General features: G+C 43.3%; 1 protein-coding gene across 1 annotated transcript; it reads right to left on the minus strand.

Annotated features, from left to right (window-relative positions):
• Nucleotides 1–8,947: 8,947 nt before the first annotated feature.
• On the minus strand, nt 8,948–10,465 carry LOC308094689 (dolichyl pyrophosphate Man9GlcNAc2 alpha-1,3-glucosyltransferase-like; the record flags this gene model as incomplete). Its single annotated transcript, XM_080441461.1, has 1 exon — nt 8,948–10,465. The coding sequence occupies one exon, from the start codon at nt 10,463–10,465 to the stop codon at nt 8,948–8,950; it is 1,518 nt and encodes a 505-aa protein (XP_080297587.1).
• Between the last annotated feature and the right edge of the window lie 1,292 nt (nt 10,466–11,757).

Consider the following 11,757-nt stretch of genomic DNA (forward strand, 5'->3'; position numbering starts at 1 on the left):
AATACTGTAAACACAGTTACATTTTTGCAACAGTGTACTTGAGGTAACAGTATATAGACTTGGTCTTGTTATAAGGTGCTAACAAAACATCATAACCTGCAACTTGGGTATTACAACTAGTTTTAAGAATACGCATCACCAGGTAGCGTACAGCCGTTGCATCAAACGGCTGATGAGTTGGGACAGGATTTGACCATGCGGAAGAACCCATTTGACGCAATGGGACTCCCCTGCGGCAGGCATTGACGCAATGGGACGGTGCTGTCGCATTACACGTAGACGAGGATGGATGATTTATGTTTCTCTGCCTATCGGTAGCAGAAACAGACTTCAAACCGCTCGGCATGGCCACTCGCTCGCCTAACAGTTTGCTCGGGGGTGCCTCACAGGGCTCAAGTCCACTACTGACGGTGTACCTGCCTTGTTTTAAATGCTCTTAGCGGTCGGGTCAACCTATTATTTGGTAGTGAGCTCGGCACTTCCGCATTCCCCAGTGGGCAGAACTACCGCGGGAGCATTGAAAAATTACATGACAGGGGATTCCCATTGCGTCAAACAGGTGACACATGGTTAGATTTTGTCCCAAGTCATCACTATAGCACAACTTCTGAGTGATATTATGTTGTTCAAAACTGCTGAGAAGAACAGCAGAATCACCCAAGAATTGAAAAATGAATATAACCCATTGGTTAGGTTTTGGTTACAGTCCTGTTTGATGTTAAAATGCTGCCATGGAATTACTGGAATAGGGCTTATTTACAATTCACAAATTTATGAACAACTGTCAACTGTCATTCTTGCAGTCCAAAAATATATTTTATAATAAATATTGTTTTCCTTCTTCTCCACCCTACGTCCCCCTTTCTGCAATATTCCTTCTTGCTTTGATCACATCTTCCTCTTGTGTTCCCTTTCCTCTATGTCCACTCATCAGTCTGTCCTCACCATCCTCATCTCTACCCCCTTGTCTCCTCTCCATCTTCCTCTTCACATCCACTCTACCTTTCTCCTCAACCTCTCCCCTACTCCTTAGCCCCCCGAACACTACACACCCTCTCTTTCTCCTCCTGACCCAATCCCTGTTTCCAACTCTCGACCATCCCCTGTACCCCCACCACCCCCACCACACCATCAACATCACCCCCCCCCCCCACCCCCATCACCGCCACCCTTCCTCCCCATCTACCCACCTCCCCTGGTCTCCTCCTCCTCCACCCTCCCTCTTTCCCTGGTTGGTTTCCACAGCTGTGGTGAGTGAGGGGCAGATGACCGGAGAATTGGCCCCTGGGAGAGCAGTGAGCCATCCTGGTGCTATTAGGCTCGTGGCTAATAATAGGTGTTTCAGACCGGGGGAAGATCAATCAGGGGGAATCATGGGGAATGTTCGGAGCAGCGCTTTTTACACATCGGCCCAGATGGATGAAATTACACTTGTCAGTTTTTAGTTGCATTACTCCCAAATTGGTTGTCTGCTGTTTCTGCCCTCTCTCTCTCTCTCTCTCTCTCTCTCTCTCTCTCTCTCTCTCTCTCTCTCTCTCTCTCTCTCTCCCTCTCCCTCCCTCTACACTCTCTCCTCTCTTTTCTCTCTCTTGCTTTTCCCTCATTCATCTGTCAGTGGCCTGCTAAAAGGATTCAGCGGTGAAATCCCTGTCATTTTTGTATTTTGCCTGCTTAGCCCTCGGATGGAACTATACGTTGCCTGCATATGCACTCAGATGAAATCAGTCTGAAGTCTTGTCTCAGGGCTATAGGGACAATTTCCATGTAAAAGGCATGAACGAAAATCTGCTTCTTGGGGGGGATTTGCTTTATCTATCACCATTGACTCTATATAACAATAAAAGTTTAAAATAGCAATGCATTACTATTAACTCAATTCACGAAACTCTCTAATTTCTTCTGCAGCAGCATTGCAATACCATGTTATATAAGTAATTATATTGTAATTACTCTGTGCTGTAATCCATCTAACTGAAATGTCATTGATCCTTTCAATTGCAAAAATAAATAAATACACTGTTTCACAACTGAATAAAGTCTGTTGAAATGATGCTGACTTTCTTGGGTGCTTATTTTAATAATATCATATAGATTTCAAAATGATGTGTATGATGAACCGAGTTACAGATAGAAGGCACCAGGGAACAATGAACAAAATAAACAATGGATCTGTGCTGCTACATAAGCTGAAAATCAAGGCTTCCCAGTTCATTTTTACAGTCCTCATTATAATTTCATAGCTGTACAGTTCACGGTCAGATAGAAAACTCATGACTAGTCACACATCTGGACAAAATTGTGTGATCTCAAACCAATGCTTCATGTTGGTGGAATATTTCCATTTTGCTTTGTTTTTTGCTGACGCCAATCTTACAATGAACACTTGCTCAAAGGCACTTTCTCAGGACACACGGCCTCAGGTTGAATTGAACATAAGACCTTTCTGTTATGGGATGGTTTACCATAGGACACCATTCCCTGCTGTTTATATATCTGCAGGGCATCACAAGCAGCTGACCTCCTTCATTGGATACGCTGAGGATTCAACCATACCGTCACTTACTGGAAACAGGCACAATTAGCTATTATTATTATGATTATTTATACTATTACTATTACTATTGCTATTACAATAGTAATAGTAATAGTAATAGTAATAGTAATAGTAATAGTAATAGTAATAGTAATAATAATAATAATAATAATAATAATAATAATTATTATTATTATTATCTAGTAGTATATTATTATTAGTAGTAGTAGTAGTCGTCAAGTCAAGTCACCTGTATTTGTATAGCACGCTTAAAAACAACAGGAGTTGATCCCAAGTGCTGTCCAGTCAGAACAAAACAATATCAATGACACATTACAGAGTTGTGTATTAGTCATAGTAGTAATCATATTACTACTACTGAGACTACTATTATACTACTACTACTATTACTACAACTACTACTACTACTACTACTACTACTACCAATAATAATAATAATAATAAATTATATCTGGGATTCATTTTGCAGCATTGTATACTATATTATGTTTGAAAGAGGCTATAGTGGATATAATACGACATCACAGTGTATGGCTCAACATTTTGAGAAAAAATCAAGTTAATTAGGCAGGGGTGCCTGAGGTATGTCATTTGCTCAAATGTATAATGATCAATATGAAATATCTCTAAGTATCACAGAACATCATTATGGACCTAGGTTGTTAAGTGACATCAGGATGTAATGCCTCCATTTGTAAGGGAGAAAAATAGCTCTAGATGAAAGGCAGTATAAGTCATACAACATATCATCTCACCCCTGTTGTGCTACATGATAACTAGCACAACCTGTCAATCAGAGAGCTGACTATGGAGGCTGAAAGCTAATTTCCAAGTAGCCGCAACAGCCAAAGATGTTGTGTTTACAATGTTTTCCTGGCAACTTGTCCTCGCATTAGCAATTTTCCTATGATGCAGCTAACAGCCAGGTCTCCGGCTCAAAGGGGGGCATGGTATTGATATCTCAAAGCACCTCCAGTTGTTGCTTAAGTGACTTTCGTGTAAGAAATGGCACCGCCATGTTCTCCCACTGAAAGGGTGGCGTGACAATCACCGTGAGGATTGGATGTGGGCTAACATAGCCACACTGAATAGCTCACTAAGCAGACATTCTCCCCCATTGAAAATCAATATAAACCCCCAGATGTAGGGGTCTCCTGATCCATAGAGCCTGCCTGATTTGAGATGTTCTTCTATGTCTGATTACACAACACAGCTGACTGAGAAGACTGGCAACAGAAAGGGTTCTTTGACTGAAAGCCTGGTGACCATGGGGGAGGGAACCAGGGCCCTCTGCGAGAGAGTGTCTCCCTAGCAACGGGGAGAAAATTAACATTGACATCCTGACTTCCCGGCAAAACTCATCTCGGGGGATTCTGGTAGATATCTCTGTGGTGCAAGCAAAAGAATGATGCTCAAAAGCCGATATGAAGACACACTCCCTGCTTGTCTCCCATTTACATTGAAATTATTTTTTCCCCCCTGCTCTCCTCTTCTCAGCTTGTGTGAAGTGAATACAGAGAGTCCTCTATAATGCATGTATTTTTCTCATTTTTACTGTGTCTGGCGTATCCGCGCCTCTCCTCTGTGTCTCTGTGTTTGCCCCCCGCTGCGGTAAACACAACATCGCTATGATAGCACATGCATTTCGGAGGGCTCAAAACACCGCCAAGGAGACAAAACATTGATTCCCTCTCAATCTCCATTTCCCTACCCGGTCCTATAGCTCTCTCTCTCTCCCTCTCTCAGTCTCTCTCACTTCCAGCCAAGGTATTCAGCTCCCGTGATTGCAAGCATGCATAATGACAGCATCTCCCAGGGGCCAGCGGAGGTCCCCCACTGATGCTGAGAGACTCTATCCTGTCGGCACAATGCAGGAAATTTGACGGCGGCGCAAAGCAGAGCCTGGTGAGCCCTGGAACGGCACCGCCAGAAGCCGGGCCTGGCTGTTTTTTGTTAATAAGATGAAGTGGAAATTGCGCAGAGCCTGTATGCATAGGAACAGCTCGCTGCTTCCTCCCATTACGAGGCCAGGGCGAGTGCTGTGGAAGCATAAGTGTGAATACATTATAAAGTAATGAGGAAACATCCAGGAGAGGGTCATGGGGGGTGTCAGGCTGCTCCAGAGGCCTCAACGAGAGCTTTCAGTGCACTGCGTGATGGATTAGTCATTCGCATTTGAAGAGCGAGCGAGAGGTGGAGTTCAACAATGTTATACATAGCAACAGTTGCTAAGAGTTGCGGTGAGCGAGGCCCTTTGCTGTTTTTTTTGTTTGTTTTGTTTTTGTTTTGAATATGTACAGTTGCTTGCCGAAGCAAACAAGGTGAATAGAGGTAGGGATTTCTTTTTGCTTCATATCAGTGATGGTGATGACATCTCTTAACAATACCGCATCATATTTATGCACGTGGAAAACTGCTATCAAGAGGATGATAGGGTATATTTGTATTGTAGCCAAATTGTATAGTAGTGACAAAGTGACAGTAATGGCTGGAATTTGAGGCATATCTCAAACAAGTCCTGCCATATGAATTTGACATATGGAACAAACCGCCAATCCAACCATGATCACAGCTGGAATATGTCGGGTTTTTTTTTTAAAGACTGAGACAAAATGAAAGTCATGCAGGCTGATACTATGAGGGCTGTCTTTAAGCTTGGTCAGGGAGAATAAACTCACACACATACATAAACCTTCACTCCTGCAATTGAATCTAATATAAAAGCCAACCATCTTCCAACGTCAGTGTGAATTCGCAGTGACACACTTAACGGAGAGCTGAGCCTTGAGTGCATTATATACTCACTCTGTCAATCACACACCGTGTGCACAGGTCAAATGGTACATTCTATGGATTCATAGAGGGGATGGGTGGGGGGGGGGGCGGGGGTTACTGCTTTAGAGCCACTTTTGGTTTCTCCAGCAAGCCTAAACCCTCCCATTGGCATTCAGCCACTGATGAGCCCGCCGCAGCGCAGTGGAGTCGCCTGATGGAATGCCATGGCAACGACCCACACCTGGCAAGAGTTCATCCCACCTCCTCTCTCACTCTCTCCTCCATCATACCCCCTTTCCCTCCATTACTACCCCAACCCCCAACCCCCAACACCCGGCAGATGCTGGAACATATTTCCCTCAGACTGACTGAAAGCCCCTGTGAACAAATAATGGGTGAACGCCAGTCTAAATAAAGTGCGGTTTATGAGTTGCGGTCAGAAACCTCTCTCTCTCTCCCCCTGTTTCTCTCTCTTGCTCTCTTTTTAATGTTCTGCACAAAAAACGGTTGCCAACATTTTTTTGGGGGCCGTACGGCTGGTTGGTGATTATACAAAGCCATTTTTTCCTCTCTCACAGTGAGGCACATAGTCAAATAAAAGAAAGCGGCTCCACACCAGTAGTCTGCATACTATAGAAACGAACAGGGTTCCTAAGCCAAAACAAACCAGTATGTCCCCTTGCCATTTCTCAACCTCAGCTTCGCAGTAATATATTTATTAGGCTTCTTTGCTGAATAAATCCCCTAAAGTGTGCCTCGACTTGCTTGTGGTATCATTTAATCAACAAAAGTCTTGGAGGGGTGGATGTATTAGAATTAGAGGTTTGTTGAGATATTCAAACCACTCTTTGATGGAAACTCCAGATGGACATTCATCAAATTAATCAAATCAGTGGATGATGTAGGCTTCTCCTGAGTTCGTCTTAGCACTAAAGTACATTTAAGTCTGTGTTGTCAGAGAAGAAGGACCTATTATGATTAGGAAAGGCTCTGTCTGTACGCAATGTACACATAATGTACATTAGCTACAGAACTTAATGTACCTTTCAACTTCAGTCAAACTACGTATGCCATTGTCTGTTCTCAAAAGTATGTCTATAATAATGGAAGTCCTGGAGGTGGCAGTAGGTGAGTTAGGCATTACAAGCTTTTGCAGGAAAATAATCCTATAGTCTATCTATACTGTTTATGAGGAGGAAAGCTAGGTCAATGAAAAAGGTAGGATATTGAAATGTTGACACTCACTCAACACTGAAAAACCATTGTCAAGTCCAACAATCACTGACAACGCTGTGAATCCTTGTGTCAGCCAACGAACAGACGATGTAAATGATAAGTGACTATTTTCACTTAGTTCCCTGTTGAGTCCACACGTTCATAAATATGCCAGCTATCAAGACTTGGTTTAGTAACCCATGATTAGTGGCTGGGTTGATGCTATGGTTTGGTATATAGCCCTTAGTCTCCACGTCTCCTGGTCTGGCAGCTTTTATAGGCCTCATTTTGTCCCCCAAAAACCCCAAAATATGGAGTCCATGGCTGCCATTTCTCATACCAATAGAAATATCAATATGGCTGCTCCTGTAAACTCGATTCGGGGAACAAGCTATGGAGTTTGGCAAGAATAGAAGTGTGAATCATGTTTTTAGAAACTACACAACCATTTTTTTTTTTTTTTTTTTTTTTTGCACCAATATGGTCCTTCATAATGGTCCTTACTAGCCGGGGTCTCTCAGGGCACTATACTAGATCCTGGTATTTCCCTCCACAACTTCGCCAAAAATAGCCGATCCAGAAGCTCACAACAACATTTAGCTTAGATCAGCTATTTTTGACAAATGTTCGCACCCAGAATAGGGAAACTCAAGTGTTTAGATGGTTCTACATTCTTAAAATATTCCTTTTCCTAATTATTCTACCGAAAGGAGGTGTCACACTGAAGTAGAGCATATAAGCAACAGTATTGTTGCAAATAGAATATAGTGACATTCGTAGGTTCTCTCTCCTGATTGGATACGATTGGTATCCCGACCTCAAAATGCATATTTTCTGTTTACTTAGAGAGCTGGAGAGACAGGAAGACCCCTGTACTGAACAAACACTCTGTAGCAATGATTCCTATCACAATATAGAGCTATTTGACACTTATTTCAACAAGGAAATATCACTTAACCAACCTTTAAAGGTATGTAGGAAAATATTGTTTTTGTGAAGCAATTAAAGGAGTTTGTGGGCACTTTTTAACGAGACACGGTTTAAAACCAGATTCAGCTACTGGCAGTATTTCTGGCAACAGAGAGCCGCAAGATATTATGGTTTATGTAAAACCACCGAATGTCCTCCTCCAAAGCGCAAGGGCAGTCTGTTAGATCAACAATTAACATAGACTTTGTTTAAGCAGGCCTAGGGTATATCTCTCTCCATTGTCTGTAATGTTAAAAAGCCAACTTTCTGTTGCCTCCGATTTTGTGTTTCAATATAGCATAATACCATCTTTGTTGCTTTTGTCAGACAACTGCACAACTAAAAGTAATTTGATCAAGGGTAACAAAATGCTAGCCAAGGCTAACAGTAATTAATTCCTCTGGTCAAGTATAGCTTTTTTTCTACGCTCCAACACATTTCTTTCTTCTTCTTTTTTACAAAAGAAAAAATACAATGAAAATTGTTCAAAATATGACTTCTGAATTGACAATAATTGTTTTCAATAATTCTTTTTCAATAAAGTTGTATATGCTTTTATTTGTATTTTAATTGTGTATTCTTGTTTTTATTTGTTTGTTGTAATGCTTATAATGTGAAACTAATTTATATGTTTCCTTCTTGGTCTAGGCCTATTTGAAAAAGAAATTGAAATCTCAATGTGTTTACCATATGGTTACTGTAAATGAAGGATAAAAAAAAGTATTGACTGTGAGTCCTTTTGGTTCTTTTTGGTAACTTTGTGCTTAGCATTGGATTCACACTACAGACATTGGCCACCTGTAGACTAAAGTTAGATCTGAAGATGCCAACTTCAAGGTTGCATGAGTGAAGCAACTCTGTGCTATGATTGGGACTGTGGCAAGAATGATGTTACTTTCAAATGATATCATGACTTTCTTTTAGATAATATTTGGGATTTTCTGCATTTGTATAGTACAGTGGAGATAGACAGAAAACAGGGAGTGAGAGAGACGGGGAGTGACACGTACTGTAGCAAAGGTCATCAGGCTCGGGAATCAAACCTGCGACTTGTTGTCAGGCATTAGAGCCTGTGGTATGTGCCTTAACCACTAGGCCATTGGCACCCCATGACAACATAACTTTCATGTCATATTTTGTCGTATTCGTTTTGACCACTTTTAACAATTCAGGGTGCAATTCAACGCACATCACATTTTCCTATGGTTTTTAGACACTCACAATATTCTCAACTTTTCAGCGCAAGGCGCAGAGTCCCACTGCTTGTCACAGTGCTTTATTAACCAAGAGTGCCAAGTGCTTAAGTAGCGCTGGCAGCTCAAAAAAACACTTTCTGTGGACACGCAGCCCTGTTTGCTGAGACGTTTCTGAAGCGTCCGCACCTGCATAGCGACATGAAGAAATATTACATGATATAGAATACATCCACTCATGTTAGTTAGCCTTCTTCTGCGTTCTTCTGCTGGGTAGCCCACTGAACTGGACAATGTTGAAGTACAGGAGAGCTCCAAGGAAGTTTAGGAAAGAGAAACCGCACACCAGGACAGGAAACAAATCGGGCAGCTTGGTTGGAGGGGCTAGAGCCGCACTGGCAAAGCTCAGAGCAGCCATGGCACCGATGCTGATGTAGAACGTCCATCTGACAATGAAGGCCATATCAAGTCTGGGTAGGAAGAACAGCAGCTTGTAGCAAGCCCCTAGTCTCAGTTCGTCTTCAGAGCAGCGCTGCAGGGCAGACAGCAGGTAGGTGCTGAACATGAGGAAGGCCAATGAGGTCACGATGTACGGAACCAGCAGACCATCCCTCAGAAGCAGAGGCAGCATGCTGAATGTGGAGGCCTGCAGGAACCAAATGGCCATTAAGGGCAGGTCATTCAAGAGGAGGCAAACAGACAGGGCAGGCTGCAGGATGGATTTCTCATGGACGTGGTAGGAGAAGAGGAAGAAAGCCAGGGAAGAGTTGACCAAGGCCAGTTTGAACTGCCAGAATGTGGGCTTTGTCAAAAGCTTAATAGAGGAAGGTAACGCTGCCAGGAGAGTGGTGGCAAAACTGAGGTAGAGCTGGGTATCAGTGGACAGGATGGTTCTGATCTTCATCAGGACGTTCAAGCTGCACCATGTGTTGGCCACTTTATCCTCAAACAGCCCTCGCTGCACGGGAAAGATCCTGCGGACCACCTGCAAGGCCTGGCCAGGGTCAGACAGGAAGGGCAGCCAGCAGAGGCCAAAAGTCACCAACACTGTCACAGTGATCCTCACCAGCAGGAACAACCCTGGTCCTGTAAGGCCCTTTTTCACACACTTTCCCAGTAGGTAGCAGAAGAAGGGCAGAGCATGGTAGAGCTCCATCTGTTTATAGTTGATAGCCAGGGAGAATGCAAGGGATCCCAGCACGTCCCATCCCAGACCCAGACCAAGCACCCCCCACATGGCCAAGCCTAGGCTCACTCCATTGTACTGGAAATGCCCATAGTCAATGAGAATTAGACCAGGGTAGAGCAGGAAACAGAGGAGAGTGCAAACCTTCTTCTTGGAGGATCCATCACATAGATAAAAGCAGTATATAACAACCGCAGGGATGTAAATCAACAGATCTGCCAGTAGGACTGTGGCTCTCATGAACACCTTGTGTGCTGGGCTTTCATATCCTCTTGATGTGTGCAGCTCTACCCATTCAGGGTTAATTATCTTGGCTATATGAGCACAGAGCAGGCTGTGATAGGCGGACAAAGGAGGGTAGTCGAGGCCCCAGTAGTTCAAGTCGTTGTCAGTGGTGTTGAAGTACCACTCCTGAACGGGGAGATTGTAGGCCACTTCTTGCCAGTGTCTCTGAGCTTCATAGTCACCGAACTTGGGTGGATCGCCTGCACCTGAATAAGAATTCAATGAAACCCCCCATCTTACGGTGAGACTAAGCATAAGACAAATGGATATGAGACTCCACGTGTTCATGTCTTCTGCAGCAGACAACAGTTATTTGGACACATAAGTTTAGAATCTGTTAATTTCTCTGTTTACAGATCTTATTTCTTGACACATCACCAATCACAGCTTGATCACACCACCCTTTAATGATGTGCAGTCGTCTGAAAACTAACAGATAATAAATAAAAATCTGTCTATGTCAAGTCACGTAGATGGATGTGGCGGGTGTGCGTCTGTGCGGTATGGTGGCCAGATCGTGCTCAAATGGACATGTCTGACCGCAAATTGGCGTTGCTAGGCAACGGTTGACGTCAGCGAAAACTGCCTTACGCAATTCGGGCAAATTATACCCAAATATGGACATGCCCGTCGTCAGTGTAAATCAGTATCCTGTGTCCATTGTCAGCAGTTTCAGTTGTGAATGACGTCACATGCCTATATCTGGACATCCCCGATGACGGAGACAGTGAGGAAGAAAGGGCTTGGGAGAGAGGGAGGGACAGAGAGAGGGATGGGAGGTTTGGTTCATCAGAGTGTGTTCAGAGAGCGATACAGAGAGGCAGAGAGAGAGACAGAGAGGGATGGGGAGTGGGAGAGGGGGAGAGAGGGAGAGGGGGAGAGAGGGAGAGAGGGAGAGAGGGAGAGAGAGAACCTATTTTACCCACGCAATAACCCGGGCATTGCAGTGCAAAGCGCACATTTTCTGCTTGTACCCCAAGTTGAAGTGGAAGCCCATTGGTCATGTTTGTGCCCAAGTGTCCTAGTTTCACTTTGAACAAAATGTGATAAAAGAAAATGGACACAAGGATGTCTTACAAATACTCAAAATACTCTAGCTCACTGTGATAAACAAATTGTTGTTTCATGAGAAATGATTTTCAAACATGTTTAGTCTCTGAGTCATAGCTGCTATAAAACATCATACAACTTTTTTTATCAGTGGATTAAGGTGTTACAAAGATGCTGGACAGGTGGTGAAACTGGGACACAGGTAAGATTGTAAGTGTTTATTGTTGAGATAGAGGTTATATTGTTGTTTGAGGAACTAGCCTACATTATATTTTCTCTCCATGCCTCAATGTTGAAAATTAGTATCAAGAAGCAATTTATCCTGTTACCAGCATGCAGGACGTGCAACAGGGCCAGTGGTTAAAGGGTGATTTATAGTAGTTGCACACCATGTTGCACTCAGAAAAAAGTTTTGTGAGCTTTTAGATCTGCTATTTTTGGTGAGCAACACGGCACACAACCACGTACACACACTCTCACACAGTCTCATTATGAGATCATTGTCGGAATATTTTGTACATGGTTATGGC

This window comes from Gymnoscopelus braueri (assembly GCF_963280865.1).
Source record: "Gymnoscopelus braueri genome assembly, chromosome: 11".
In the NCBI taxonomy this organism is placed as follows: Eukaryota; Metazoa; Chordata; class Actinopteri; order Myctophiformes; family Myctophidae; genus Gymnoscopelus; species Gymnoscopelus braueri.